The 15,888-nt window shown below is 42.3% G+C and overlaps 2 protein-coding genes across 8 annotated transcripts in view; one reads left to right on the top strand and one right to left on the bottom strand.

Annotated features, from left to right (window-relative positions):
• The first annotated feature begins 369 nt into the window (after positions 1-369).
• LOC144515353 (ribonucleoside-diphosphate reductase large subunit) lies at positions 370-5,586 on the top strand. Its single transcript, XM_078246122.1, has 4 exons — positions 370-534; positions 1,977-3,958; positions 4,580-4,768; positions 4,846-5,586. Exons 1-4 carry the CDS (start codon positions 516-518, stop codon positions 5,038-5,040), a joined length of 2,385 nt encoding a protein of 794 aa, XP_078102248.1. The 5' UTR covers positions 370-515; the 3' UTR covers positions 5,041-5,586.
• Positions 5,587-7,497: 1,911 nt separating this feature from the next.
• Positions 7,498-15,888, bottom strand: part of sipa1l3 (signal-induced proliferation-associated 1 like 3) — a 73,931-nt gene continuing 65,540 nt past the window's right edge. For 6 of the 7 annotated variants that reach the window (XM_078246119.1, XM_078246115.1, XM_078246118.1 and 3 more), the window contains 7 exons: positions 13,424-13,654; positions 12,144-12,306; positions 11,875-12,049; positions 11,400-11,576; positions 10,413-10,539; positions 9,909-9,990; positions 7,498-9,291 (listed from right to left, as the gene is read on the bottom strand). In XM_078246119.1, coding sequence (XP_078102245.1) covers positions 9,097-9,291; positions 9,909-9,990; positions 10,413-10,539; positions 11,400-11,576; positions 11,875-12,049; positions 12,144-12,306; positions 13,424-13,654 — 1,150 coding nt within the window. In that variant the 3' untranslated portion in view covers positions 7,498-9,096. The remainder of the gene's footprint in view (positions 9,292-9,908; positions 9,991-10,412; positions 10,540-11,399; positions 11,577-11,874; positions 12,050-12,143; positions 12,307-13,423; positions 13,655-15,888) is intronic. The other variant, XM_078246120.1, reaches the window with a different exon arrangement.

Raw genomic sequence — 15,888 nt, 5'->3', positions numbered from 1 at the left:
TTTGTTCCCTGGCTTGCTTTAGTTATAATATTTGGAATATTTGATTTGGTACATTCCCTGGGAGTGAGTGTATTTGTAATTAATTCCAGAAATGGTGGATGTAGTCCAGAAAAACTGTGTAAGAATGTAGAGTGAAGACATTCTTGTGCATTGTGTGAATGCTAATTAGTAATCTTACATCAGGTAGAACAAAACAAAACATGTTATATGACCTATGTCCCGCCAGATTTCTGATGAGCGGAAAAGGAAGTTGACATTCTAAACTGTTGTGATTGGTCCTCAAACATAAAGTCCCGCGTTCTCTTGCTGTGGATTGGTCAAAGCGCCCGTCCATCTCTGCTCACGGCAGTTACGCCTTCCGTACAAATACGCCGTTAGCGGGAAGTTAGAGTCATTCGCGCTTTCTCTACTGAGTCTGGACGGAGTTTGTGTTCTGCCGCACCGAGGAAAAGATTACGTTGTAGCTGGACAGCTGCTGTTTTCTCGGGAGACGATTAACATCACACTTTGCCAGCATGCATGTGATAAAGCGAGGTGAGCTGTTTTCTGCTGTGACTGACCAGGCCTCGGTTAGCTTTAGTGCTATTTGTCAATATTGTGGGTTTAACCGATTTACCAGTCACTATAAAATGACAGCGACTGATCTGCTGCCTCCATCTGACTGTAACACGCAACCGAAACTTGCATGCCTTTCTTGAATCGGTGAAACAGCGTGAAGCGGTTAGCTAACGTTACCTGGTAGCTAGCTCTCAGTTAACTTTGGTTTACTTAGCTAGCTAGGTAAGCAAGCTAACGTTAGTTAACCAGTGTAACATAGCAGGGTAACGTTACAGCCAGGCTGTCAGCGAATTATTTAGTCAACTCACCTATTAACGTCAGGTTAACAAGCATGTCGTTTTGGAAAATGTAGATTGATGACTAGCTGGCCGTACTAATAAACGTTGACTATTAAAATGTAATTTCTGAGTCCATCTGCTGCAGGTGTTTATTGAGTCTTTGTCATATTTGGCGCCAAAATGTAAAGTTACACTACAGGCCTAACCGTTACCTGAATGTCAACGTGGACCTCAGTGAGTTTCTAGTTTGAAAAAAATGTTAGTTCATTTGCTCAGGCACTTTTGTCGGCCAGAGTGAGCGAGCTCTTTGTCTTTAGTTCTGTTAAGACTCTTAGACCTCGGTGTCAAGCAGCTGCGTTCACTGCTTTTGTTTCCAGTATTAATCCAATCTGCATACATTTATGGTCAAAGGGTATTTCGCAAACATTACAACACTGATGAAAGCCAAATAGTTTCCCTACAAAAGTGAACTCTTTGAGCTCTTCACTATGTTGCAACTAGTTAGTTTTTTAAAATTTATTTTTTAGTTTAACGTTATTTATAATTGGGACTAACTGAAACGACAACTAACAATTGATGACCACACCAAAGTAGTAGTAGTAGTAGTGGTGGAATATAACACAGTACATTTACCCAAGCACTGTACTTGATAAAATTTTAGTTGTACTTTTCTGAGTATTTCCGTTTTATGCTACTTTGATTCTAACGTTACTCTTGTATTGTACTTTTTACCCCACTACATTTATTCGATAGCTTTAGTTCCTTTGCATATTGAGATTAATACAAAATATACTGTGTATTTTATTTCTTATAGGTTAAGCTACTCAGCAGTATTAGTAGTTAACATCCAATCCACCTTTACCAGCTGCAACATATTAAAGTGATGAGCATATTAATGCATCACTAATTGTAATACAATATGATTCAGAAATTGTCAATTCTGCATAGTGAGTACTTTTACTTGTAGAACTTTCAGTATATTAATACTTCTGTACTGTTAAGATTTTGAATGCAGTACTTGTGACAGCATCATGACTTAATGAGTCTTCACTGTTCATTGGATGTATAATTTAGCTGACTGCCAACTTTAAAACTGTGGTGACTGGGTTAACTGAAGGGCTTTTTTTGTGTATTTTTCAGATGGACGCCAAGAGCGCGTCATGTTTGATAAAATCACCTCTCGCATCCAGAAGCTGTGCTACGGACTGAACTCTGACTTTGTGGATCCGGCCCAGATTACGATGAAGGTGATCCAGGGTTTGTACAGCGGGGTCACCACCGTGGAGCTCGACACGCTGGCAGCCGAGATTGCCGCCACTCTCACAACTAAACACCCCGACTATGCCATCCTTGCTGCACGAATCGCCGTCTCAAACCTGCACAAGGAGACAAAGAAGGTGTTCAGCGACGTGATGGAGGACCTGTACAACTACGTTAATCCCTTAAATAAACGCCACTCTCCCATGGTCTCAAAGGAAACGCTCAACATCGTTCTGGAGAACAAAGACCGCCTCAACTCGGCCATCATTTTCGACCGAGATTTCTCCTACAATTTCTTCGGCTTCAAGACTCTGGAGCGGTCCTACCTGTTGAAGATCAACGGCAAAGTGGCCGAGCGACCGCAGCACATGCTCATGAGAGTGTCCGTTGGGATCCACGAGACGGACATCGACGCAGCCATCGAGACCTACAACCTGCTGTCAGAGAAGTGGTTCACCCACGCCTCCCCAACGCTCTTCAACGCGGGAACCAACAGGCCGCAGCTGTCCAGCTGCTTCCTGCTCGCCATGAAAGACGACAGCATCGAAGGCATTTACGACACTCTGAAGCAATGCGCCCTCATCTCCAAATCGGCTGGCGGGATCGGCGTGGCGGTCAGCTGCATCAGATCAACAGGGAGCTACATTGCCGGCACCAACGGCAACTCCAACGGGCTAGTCCCCATGCTGCGAGTTTACAACAACACGGCGCGTTATGTCGACCAGGGCGGCAACAAGAGACCGGGGGCCTTCGCCATGTACCTGGAGCCCTGGCACTTTGACGTGTTTGACTTCCTGGAGCTGAAGAAGAACACCGGAAAGGAGGAGCAGAGAGCCAGAGACCTTTTCTACGCCATGTGGATCCCTGACCTGTTCATGAAGAGAGTGGAGAGCAACCAAGACTGGTCGCTGATGTGTCCCAACGAGTGCCCTGGGCTGGATGAGTGCTGGGGGGAGGAGTTTGAAAAGCTCTACACCTCCTATGAGAAGGAGGGGCGGGTCAAGCGTGTGGTGAAGGCGCAGCAGGTGTGGCACGCCATCATCGAGTCCCAGACAGAAACGGGTACTCCGTACATGCTGTACAAAGACGCTTGCAACAGGAAGAGCAACCAACAGAATCTGGGCACCATCAAGTCCAGCAACCTCTGCACAGAAATCGTAGAATACACCAGTCACGATGAGGTAGCCGTCTGCAACCTGGCCTCCGTCGCCCTCAATATGTACGTCACTCCTGAGCAGACTTTTGACTTTAAAAAACTCGCATCTGTGACCAAAGTAATCGTCAAAAACTTGAACAAGATCATAGAGATTAACTACTATCCGGTGCCCGAAGCGGAGAAGTCCAACAAGCGCCACAGGCCAATAGGAATCGGTGTCCAAGGTTTGGCGGATGCCTTCATCCTCATGCGTTACCCGTTTGAAAGCCCTGAAGCTCAGCTGCTGAACATTCAGATCTTTGAGACCATCTACTACGCCTCCTTGGAGGCCAGCTGCGAGCTGGCCGCTGAGCTCGGCCCCTATGAGACGTACGATGGCTGCCCTGTCAGCAAGGGGATCCTGCAGTACGACATGTGGGACAAGACGCCCACCGACCTGTGGGACTGGAAGCTGCTGAAGGAGAAGATCGCCAAGCACGGTGTGAGGAACAGCCTGCTGCTGGCGCCCATGCCCACAGCCTCCACTGCCCAGATCCTGGGCAACAACGAGTCCATAGAAGCCTACACTAGCAACATCTACACCCGCAGGGTCCTCTCCGGAGAGTTTCAGATCGTCAATCCTCATCTGCTCAAAGACCTGACAGAGAGAGGACTGTGGAGTGAGGAGATGAAGAACCAGCTGATCGGTCACAACGGGTCCATTCAGGTAATCCATCATCCATACCATATCCAGGTCGCATATCATAGGAAACATTTTATATTTATTCATGATTTTTGTCGTGATTAGAGCTGCAACAATAAGTTGATCTGCAACTGTCTCTTAGAATCTATTTGATTCAGACATTTTTCAAGCAAAAATGCCAAACATGCAGGTTCCAGCTTCTCAAAGGTGAGGATTTGCTGCGTGTCTTTGTCATAAATGACAGTAAGTAATAGATCTTGAGTTTTGGACTGTTGGTTGAACACAACCATACAATTTAATTGAGTAAATGATTTAGTTTCTGCCCTAGTTGTGATTAACTAAATACTTCCATTTGGTTCATTTTCTAATAATTGTACTGGGAGGTGCCATAAATTCCCAGGGCCCAAGATGACATTGAAATAGCTTGTTTTGTCCAAAGCCTAAAATATAAAATTTTTTTTTTACTATAATAGACCAGCAAATCATCCCATTAAGGACCTGGAACCAGCTAATGTTTGGCATTTTTGCTTGAAAAAAGGGCTGAAATAATCACTAACAAAGCTGCTGCTTATTTTATTTTTTAATCCAGCTCTAGTATTGTGACTGTTCTGACTTTACCAGTGAATACATGTTTTGTTTCAACAGGACATTGACGAGATTCCAGATGATCTGAAGCAGCTGTATAAAACCGTTTGGGAGATCTCCCAGAAGACTGTACTGAAGATGGCCGCCGACCGCGGTGCCTTCATCGACCAGAGCCAGTCCCTGAACATCCACATCGCAGAGCCCAACTACGGCAAACTGACCAGCATGCACTTCTACGGCTGGAAACAAGTAAGTGGGAGAAGAATGAAGAGAGCACTTAGTACGATGAATGCAACGTGTTAAACTCCTTCTTCCTCTCGCCACAGGGTCTAAAGACGGGGATGTACTACCTCAGGACCAAGCCTGCTGCTAACCCCATCCAGTTCACCCTGAACAAGGAGAAGCTGAAGGAGGCGCAGGAGCCGGTCAAGGCCACAGAGGAGGAGATCAAAGAGCGCAACATGGCTGCCATGGTGTGTTCTCTGGAGAACCGAGACGACTGCCTCATGTGTGGCTCTTAAGACGCGTCGTCCCTCGGTTACCTGCTGAGGCTTCAGGTCGTCGTGTAAATGACCCTGCTGGGACTTGACCTGATGTTCTACATAACTTAACAATTTAAAGATGAGCATTGAGCAAATGAGCATTTTCATTAACTGCACTGTTGTCAGAATGTATAAAATAAATTCTCAAATGTTCTGTCAACTCACAAATGTCAAATAAGTACTTAATACAAAATGTTTGTTAGAAATAAAATTAACTTTAATAGAAAAAGTATATATGCAAGGTGTATTGTTTGTTTGAGCCGGGGAAAGAAACAGGTTATCAGATACGGAAGCCAGTGCTGTAGGGTTAAAACAGATTGTATTCTCAATGAATCGTTTACAGAAAGATGAGAATTTATCATTAAACTGAAACCGCACATGTCTAAGGAGATCTAGTCATTGTCAGACAGTCCCAAAACATGTTACTATAATGTAACACCAAGGTGAAGATGTAAATATGTAGCCTTTGTACTTGTAGACTGAGAATGTATCTTAAATATTCTTCCTATAAAATAGTTGCATGTTCAGGGTTCCAGTAACTCCTCTTCCCCCCCTGTGTAGAAGTGATCTGTTTTAACACATTTAACTGGTCAAAAAAAAATTTAAGATGTCCCTTTGGGCTTCAGGAATGATCTTGAGCATTTCCTGATGTTTCTCACACCATCAAATACTAAATATTTCTGTGATTAATGAAAATAAAGTTGCAGCACTAGTTTAGTACTTCAGAGGGATGAATGACAATTGTCTTAACATTTGCAAAAGATTGAAACTGTTCTGATAATCATTTTAATATATTTTTTATAAAATAATGAAAACATAATTTACACTTTTAAATGTACAAGTTATTACAACCCAAAGAAAACGTTTAGTCTGTGCATCCTGTACCACTGCCACATGCAGAAAGCACCGACACACAAACGGGAAAAGAAGCCAGAAAACGACGAGGGATCATACAAATCAGTTTGTACAGAGATCAGAAGTAATACGGCATACACAAATAAAAACGCAGTACCCTCTCATCTTCACTATTGTCTGCAACAGTGGGAATGTGTTTAAAAAATAAATTATCAAAATATTTAACATCTAAAAAACAAACCTAGGTATACAATATTACCAATAACCATAAAGCATTAATTTGTTCAACAGGGGATCATTGTGTATGCTATAAATAGCTTAAAATTATACATAACATTATCAAACTTTATATATAAAAAAAGAAACATTGCCCCTTTAACATAAGCAAACCAATGAGACTTGCAGATACTAAGGTCACAGCTACACCTGCGAAGCTGCATAAAGAAGGAACAACAGGAGTGTGTCACTTGAACTAAAAATGTCCAAACAGGAAATAAAAAGAGCTTGTTTTTGAGGAAAATCAACCTTAAAGTAGACTGAGAAAGTCTGAATCCAAGCAAAAAGCTTGAAATAGGTATAAACGTCACTGGTATCAAAGTTACACAGCCCAAGTTGAAACTTTAACTGGCTGCAGAGGAATAAAGGAAGTGGAAACATGAACGCAGGAAGAAATGGCAGGTTTTCTGCAACACTTGTTGCCCCCTTGTGTAGGAGCGGGCGATATGGATAACCTCTTTTGTCACAGCATAAGTCATTTTATATGAAGATATCAATATAGTCGACTTTATGAAAAATCAATCGAGAAACTGTTCATATTTGTCCGTTTTAGGTGAATCAAGCAAACAAAAAGTACCTTTAAACCAAGTCTTAAATCATAATCATGATTGCCATGAAACAGTCCTGCTAATTGATTTGCAAATATGTCTAAAATGGGCTAATACACCCAGAGATATTAAAGGGATAACTACAGTGGTATAAACAGTATGGCAGAACACAAATGGACATTGTCTCAGGCTACAATGCGTCACATCGCCCACTCCTAACTGATGGTTCAGTGTCGTTAACAGCATCTTGAGGAACCTGAGTGAGTTAGGATTTCCAAATCCAACAGTTCCAGTCAGAGCGTGGAAGAAACCTCCTGATGAGAGACAAGTCGCTGTCCTACAGGGCGAAGCAGGAGATGACCATTTACTACAATTTAATCAGCAATATCTAAACTGACACAGGAAGATGTGGAGTCATCCTCTGCAGGGATGTATTGTCCATTCAGTACCAGCGTCCAAAAACACACACATTATTTTTGTATGAAAAATAGATATAGTAGACAATAGTGTTAAGCAAGCTAGCAGTATAAATAATGTCTTTTGTGTTCATTAGGGATATCACAGAACACAGGGACAAATCCTCTCATACACACAGACCGACTGGTTCTGATATGAAGGAGCTTCAGTGTTGTCGAGTGAGTTTCATGTACAGTAAATGTTTTCTTTAAGCAGAAGTTACTGGTGGCAGCTTAGCTGGGATTAGTATGCAAAGACGACGTTATCATAGGAATGGTATTCCTCACAATGTCAAACTATTACTCACTTTATAGTGGCGAGAGTTGGATGACAAGATTGACACGTTTGTCCGTTAAATATGAAGCTACAGCCAACAGATGGTTAGCTTAGCATAAAGACTAGTAGCAGGGGGAAATAGCTAGCCTGGCTCAGTCTAATGGCAAGTCCACATACCAGCACCTCTTCAGCTCACTAATTAACATGTTTTTATATCTAAATACTATGAGGGCACTATGTTTGTATTTAAAAAACGAGAAGAAAAAAAAAATGTTTTCAGAGGCAAGATAATCAGGTCACAGAATCTGATGGCATATAGAATTTGGTGTAACACCAGGACCAGTTGCCAGGCAACCAAAGACTTGGTTTTTGTTTGGGATTAGACTAATCAGATATAACTGGTAGATTAGTGAGCTTTAGAGGTGCTGCTAGGCAGATCCTGTTACCTTTGGTCTTCATCTGTATCCAGTTGTCATGCTAAGCTTCTAACCGTTTGCTGGCTGTAGCCTATACTTAATGGAAAGTCTCCGCCACAAAGCGAATACAAAATGTGCACAACTACGGCTTTAAATATTAGAAAAAAGTTGATTTTTTTTTTTTAAGACATACTGTGATAACGACTCAAGGTTAAAATAATTGTCCAGTACGTTTAGATCTGAGATGATACGGCACTGCTGAAAACAGTGAAAATTAACTTCAAAACAATGCACAACATTAGAGATATTTCACTAGTAATATCACTGAGCTTCATGACATCGACCATTTACACTCGCTCAACACGCTGATGGCTTGTTTCACATCTAAAGGGCCACAGGTTCATCCACGTAAACGGAGGAAAGAAGAATATTGTGGCCCACTAGTTTGTTCATCACTCAAAACGTCCAATAGCAGACCATTCCATTCAACCTCTCTCACACACTCACACCAAAGGGTAATAAAAGGCATCTTGCCTTGAGCACAGATGCATGTGTGTGCCATAATGCTTCTGAGTATTCGCAGTACCATCTCACTCACACACACACACACACACACACACACACACACACACACACCTCTTTAGTACGTCAATATCAGTACAATATAGGTAATATTGATACATGACAATTGTACCACACAGGCATCTATCTACAGTACCATGTCTGTAGAGCTTCCATTACTTCTAATGCATTCTGGGAGATGCAGTCTGTAATGAGTTTTTTTTTTCCTTATTTTTGGCTGATATCGCTGCAGGAACAGTATTAGGCCTCTCCAGGTGATGTAATGTTCTCTAAAACGGTTTCCTCTTCTACTCTCTCGTCTGGCATAGCATATGTATTTATATATATTTAAGACAAGTATAAGACTTCAGTTTATAAAAATAAACCGGCTCAAAGAATAGAGAGGGAAGGTCTCTGCTCTGTCCGTGCGCAGGCTTGTTGAGACTTTCTGGGGAGTGTTGCATCTTTAAAATTATTTGTCTGTTTTCTTGCTCTCTCTACAGTTTAAGGCAGTCCAGTGGAAGCTAAGTGAGGTAACATCATTGTGACCTCTGCCGCCGCTGTGTGTGTGTGTGCAAGGAATCATGGGTATTCTCACAGTCACCCTCCCTCTGTGGACTGAATCTCTTCAGCTTCTCCTGCAGGTGTCACTCCCTCTTTGAGTCAGTTTCGTGTGTTAAGGACTGAGCCTCGTGGCCACTCTCTGTCTTGTCACTGTTGGTAAAAAGCCTGTTGAACTTGCGCAGCTGTTCGCTGGCTGTGTGGCTCTCCTCCTGCAGGCGCTGGTTATTCTCTCTCAGGTTGGCCATCTCTGCCAGCAGAACGACTTTATCCAGCTTCTCCTGGTGGCAGAGAGACAGAGAAACGGGGACTTTTCAGTTGAGTGTGACTGGACATAAGATGGAACTTTAATTGACACTCTTATTAAAAGGAACAGTTTGACATTTTGGGAAATACTCGTTCGCTTTCTTGCGAGTCAGATGAGAAGTTCGATGCTACGGTCATTCTTTGTACGCTAAATATGAAGCTACAGCCAGGAAACAGTTAGCTTAGCATAAAGACTGGAAACGGAAGGAAACAGCTAGCCTGGCACTGTCCTACAGTAACAAAAATCTGCCTACGAGCACCACATCACCCCTCAAAAACAACAATGTGTCATTTTTAGACTTTCGTACTGATTTTCGTACAAACTAAATGCACAAGATATTAAGCAGTGCCTAAAGAGCTTTAGAGGTGCTGGTAGGGATTTTTTTCCCCCCCTTTTTTTCTCTTCAAAAGTTTCATGTAAATTACTAAATAATATTGATAAACTGAGGATCTGTTTTGTAGCTTGAAGCCACACATTAGTAAAAAACTAAATTATTCAAGTGTGAGACAGAAAATCACGTTCTGGGTTAACATTTTGTCCTGGACTTTCTACTTTTAATGGTTTAATAAAGGAAAAATGTAAGATTCTCACTTTCTCCAGATCAGTGTTCAGCTGTTTTAACATCACCTCCAGGTGGTAGAGCCGACCAGACAAATCGTTGGGCCCCTCGTCGCTGTAAACACACACAGCACTGAATACTTTGCATGGAACCAACAACCGCGTCAGTCATAAAAGAAAAACACACACCCACTGCTGCACAGGTCATGTAGGTGGTTAGGGAGGACAGGTTTGACTGTTTGTGTGAGAGCATGCAAGCATTCTTTGTGTAAGACTGTTTGAACTGCAGCTCTTCAGTTTCGATAATATATTGAGTGCTGCTCACTGGTAGGAAAAATAAATACCCTGTCTGGCAACACAGAAACTGGCACAACAATTCAAACAGCCAACTGTTTACTGTAGGGGGGGGAGACAACTTTCAGTTTAAAGTCTGACAAATAAGTAGGGTACCACAAGGTGGCAGTATTCAAAGCTGTATTCCTGGATTTCTCTTGTCTGGCTACACTTATTTACAACAACACAGTGAGGTTGTCCTACCCGCTGAAGGTCGGAGTGGTCCGTGGTGTCTGAGGAGTCTGAAACTGGACTGGACTGACCACTGGTCTCATGTCTGGACCTCCAACCTGCGGCTCGGTCAGTGAGAAGAGGGAAACTGCTCTTTGAGCTGCAACAGAGACACATGACACGTTCTAAAAGCTGCATAAATGAGTCTTTTTACCCAAGTGTCCCTCGGGATACATGACACAATATCACCTCAGCACAGGAGGACCCGGCAGCAGGTTATGGCTCAAGTGTTGGCTTGAGTCAAGTGTGTTTGTCAGTGCCGTGATCGTCTTTGTGGTTTCAGAGGACACGAGGGACAGGAGAGAGAGAGAGAGAGAGAGACAGAAAAGAAACGGCGGCTGGGAAGCAGAGCATGCGATCGTGTACGAGGCGTAGACGAACGCACAGATCTATATTTAACAGAAATGATCAACAGGTCAGAGTCTTATGATGGAGACCTACTGATTTTTTTTTTCGTATTGACAATATGCCAGTATTTGAGTGCCTTAATTCTCACAGTAAGAATTTTGGCCAATGAGCCACCATTGAATGTTTAAAAGTTTTGTAAATTAATGAATGTAAGCATTTACATCCCTAATGCAAGTTGTGTCTAACTAAAAGATAATGGAAGTAAATGAATCCGTTCATTTTAATTATAGCTTATTACACATGCACTATGTTTTAAAAGTAGACTTTTTTTTGGATGCATCAAGATGCATTTATAATCATTTTATCATCCCATCGTGGCCCTCTGAATCGGAATCAAACCTAAGCGTGAGGTGCCTAGAGGTACCTAATGTTACCCCCACGTGGGGCAAACATGCGCAGAAAGAATATATTTATTTCAACCAGAGAGAAACGATCAGAGTTATGTGTATGCAACTTTCAGCCAAAAACAGAATTTATGCAGAATTTTTGCTCCAAACCGTAACAGAAAAATAAAAATTTGACATTTAGAATCTCACACTGAGTTGAACAAACCTAATCCTGATGTGCCTCCATCCTCACCTTCGTAGGCTTTAGCAGCATTGACCAGGCTGGACCACTCGAGTCCACAGGCTGTGTCAGGAAGAGGCATCAGCCCGGGATCGAGCCTCCTCAGGGGGGGAACTTTGTCTCTAACTTCTGTGAGAGACAGCTCCGAGGCAGACAGAGGCACTGAGGGACAGGAGAGGAGAATAGCTGCAGTGAGTAACCAAAACTCTGCATGAAACAAGGACATACAACAATGTTGTCAAAGTTATGACGGCAACAGTTACTTTTTAACTTATGCATAACAATCATAATAGGATTGCTTTCACCACTGAGCTCCTTGGATCGCCACAGAATGAAACTTGGCAGCTAATACCCTCAACACAGCAGTGTTAGCGGCAAACATTTTTAACACCATTTTTAACAAGTTTTGTTCACCTGCCTTAAAAACTAAATGACAACTGTTGCTACGGTTGAAACTCACCCTTCTTGCTCTGCATGTGGTTGGAGGAGACGGCGTGTCTGCGTGTGGGCAGTGTGCAGGTAAACAGTACGTCAGTGGGCATTGTTGGCTTCTCAGAGTTGGCGAAGCTGGCCTCTCTGCGCCCGCTGCACAGCGACTCATCTGAAAAGGTGCGCTGCAAGGTTCGTCTGGGAGACTACAGGGAGAAAAGTGACCGAGATCAGAGAGCTGTGTGTGCAAGTTCATCAAAGTAAGACTGGTGACTGATATAATGGTCAAGTGTTCCTCACTGGATCTCTTTGTGGCGCCTCTCCCGGGTTGTCCATGATGATCAGTTTCTTTAGGTCGTCTTCAATGGTGCTTTTGTATGTCCGTCGGGGGGAACGCAGGTCCCTCAGCGAGGCTCGGAGCCGAGGTTGTCCAAACACGTTTTTTGAGTTTGTATCCACCTGCCTGGAGACACGAGACATGAGCACCAAAAAACCAAAGGATAGTATGTATCTTCTCCCCACACTGACCCCACACCATTTACACTTCAAGGCCATAGTCTGATGTCAGGCTTTTCCCCTCCACTTCTGCTATCTGTGCGTTAGCGTTCTCAGAAACTCTTTGCTACAGGAAACAACAACAACAACAACAACCTCCTAACTACCAAGCTACATGCTGAAAATGGCAACTTTTGACGAACATTTGGATCCTGCAATAGGGCAGGCCTGATTCAAAGGCCTGCTTGGATCTTTCGGTGAATGATTGTAAAGACTGACAAAGAATATGTTTACGGCATTTATTATCTTACAGGGACGTGCTAGCATGTTTGCCCACTAGTTATGGAAAAAGCTTATTTTGCAGGGCAGCCAGCTAATTTAAAAAAGCTTACGTTAATGTATTGTGTTAACAGTTAAACTTCATTTAATATTGTATGTGTTGTTTCCTTTCGAGACGTGCAAATGTTCCACCAAAACTAATTCCTTCCCTGTCCCGAACTTAGCAGTGCCCAAGACGATTATGATTGGTTTAAAGAAATGCAAACAAGCTAGAGCATTTTTTTTCTCCTATCCCAGAATGCATTTATCCTATCCTATTATTTCATACTTTCCTCTAATCTTTGTTTTTTTGTGTATTTTAATTACATGATAATTTTACCCTTTTGTTGAATGGGTCACTTTGTAAGGGCCAAACAGGTTGGGAATCAGTGGTTTATACAAAATTAGTATATGATCCTATTTTGCATCAGAAGGAGATGGCTTTTTCCTTGCATGCAGTGCAAAGGAACTCCATTTTAAAGATTTATCGTTATGATTTTAGGCTGAGCGTTACACTAAATACACAACGCCATGGTTTGAACTGCAGACTGGACTGAGGAGTTGTAGATGCACTTTTAAAGAGTGCTCGGTAAACTCCTTATATTTTAACGTGTGATGTTCCAATAACAGAATGTAAGATCGCTGCTCATTGGTGGAGACCAAAAAATAAATATGGTCAGAAACGTGTAAACAACCCTGACTTCACTAGTGAAGATAATGTTTCTAAATCAAAGCTGCTCATTTGAAGCTCTCAGGCAATAACTTACTTCTTGCTGTTGCTGCTGTCAGAGCTGGATGTTGTGGTTGCGTTTAAAGGTGACGGGCTGGTGTCGCCGTTCTGCCAGGCCGCTTGTCTGCTCTTCCCATAAAAGGCCTTGGGGGCGGAGCTGGACAAAGGGACAGAGCTTAACTGAGCTGAAGTGGGTGTTGTCGTAGCGGCTCGGACGGGCCGGGCTTTCTCAGCTGTCGGAGTCCTATAACCTTGCGGTGTGTATGCCCTGAGAGGACGCACAGATATACACGTGATTAATGCATCACAATGAACAACAACATGAAAATCTGCTGTCTAGACCACAGTTAGCCACAGAAAGATGTTTGGATTTCACCTGCTAACACTGATAAGGTGGGAACTTTTATTGGATGATAGAAATGCCCAACAGAAAGGGGCAGGACATATACGATTGGTCACGCGTACCAAGTGTAGTATAAGAGGGAAAGCCTTTTAAGTTTTTATGAACTGCTGAAACATAATTTTTTGGGCATTTTAGGCCTTTATTTCCAGACAGCTTAGACTTGAAAGGGGAGAGAGAGAGAGAGAGAGAGAGAGAGAGAGAGAGAGAGAGAGAGAGAGAGAGAGAGAATACACGCGGCTGCTGCATCGAGGACTGAGCCTCTTTATTTGGGCGCGCGCTCTACCAGATGAGCTACTTAGGCACCCAGTTGTTGAAACATTTTTTAGTGAATACAATTTTCAGAAGCAACTATGGTATACTGACTTCACTCAATATTTGTCAGAAAATATGCAGCATCTGCTTGTCTACTGTCCTTTTCACAAAGACAACAGACAAGTCACAGATAGCTGATAGATGATGCAAGTACATTCGTTTAACCTAAAAGAACAAGATATTTAGATCACAGGAAGGAACGTGCAGAGAAAATAATATTCTCCAACAAAATAAAAGATTAACGACTTCTGTGGCCAAGTACTGCATTTTACATTATATTGTTTACTATTTGCCCATTTGCAGGAACATTAAAAAAGTCCTTTCTGCCAGAAACGACTTTTAGCATGTTAACACTTTAAAGTAATAGTTCAACCTTTTGGGGAATAACCAAAAATCGGCACCCCTAAAGTGTGTTAATTAGTGAGCTTTAGAGGTGCCTGTGGTAGGTGACTACATTTGGACAGAGCTAGGCTAGCTGATCCCCTGTTTCCAATCTTTCTGCTAAGCTAACTGCTAGCAGTAGCAGATATGAGAGTGGTATTGATCTTCTCTCGACAAGAAAGTGAAAAAGCATACTTCCCAAATTGTCAACCTATTCCTTTAAGAAAGACGACATAATAATCATGCGATTGAGTGACAGTTGTGGGAGAACCTCTGGCATGTAAGGCCAATATAAATATATGACCCAAATGATCAGAGCACAGATATTTTGAGGGTACATTTAGTTTCTTTTACTGCGTATACTATGTGTTGTCTTTCCACATGGTTGTATTAATGCATAATGTATTCTTGTAGCATACATCTTCTTGATCAGTCAATGAAGATAAGAGCACCCAATTGAAGTCGAGGTTGCGTCATCTGTTTAACAACAGTATCACACAGCAGATACTATGCTACTGACTAACACTTACTGTAATCCTGTCACCAAAACAAACCAAACACCTTACAACACTATCTGTCTGTGCACAATACCTGTGATGAATCATCTGTGTCCTTAAGCTTTCTGTTTTAATTTGATGTCTATATTATGTTGATGGTCCAATACATCCCAGGCACAGACTGCAACATCAGATTCAATGGCACTCCGGGTTTAATCCAACACAGAGCGGTCGAAGCCTGTGTTTGTTTGTGGGTTTTATGCCTGCGTGCATTTATGATGTGGGGATGGCAAGTTCACCAGCTGAAGGGATCATGTGATGATCTGTATGTTTCACAAGGATTAGGCTGCTTTAATCCTTAATGTACCCTTTAAAGATAGATTTTCATGTATTAAACTATTGTTTAATATCTGGTGGTGGTACATACAGTGGTGTGAAAAAGTGTTTGCCCCCTTCCTCATTTCCTGTTCCTTTGCATGTTTGTCACACTTAAGTGTTTCGAACATCAAACCAATTTAAACAAAAGTCAAGGACAACACAAGTAAACACAAAATGCAATTTGTAAATGAAGGTGTTTATTATTAAAGGAGAAAAAAAATCCAAACCATCATGGCCCTGTGTGAAAAAGTGATTGCCCCCCTTGTTAAAACATACTATAACTGTGGTTGTCCACACCTGAGTTCAATTTCTCTAGCCACACCCAGGCCTGATTATTGCCACACCTGTTCACAATCAAGGCATCACTTAAATAGGAGCTGCTTGACACAGTAAGGTCCACCAGAAGATCCTTAAAAAGCTACACATCATGCCGAGACCCAAAGAAATTCAGGAACAATTGAGAAAGAAAGTAATTGAGATCTATCAGTCTGGAAAGGGTTATAAAGCCATTTCCAAAGCTTTGGGAATCCA

Source organism: Sander vitreus, chromosome 3 (assembly GCF_031162955.1).
Source record: "Sander vitreus isolate 19-12246 chromosome 3, sanVit1, whole genome shotgun sequence".
Classification (NCBI taxonomy): domain Eukaryota; kingdom Metazoa; phylum Chordata; class Actinopteri; order Perciformes; family Percidae; genus Sander; species Sander vitreus.
This window is presented reverse-complemented; position numbering and strand designations above follow the sequence as displayed.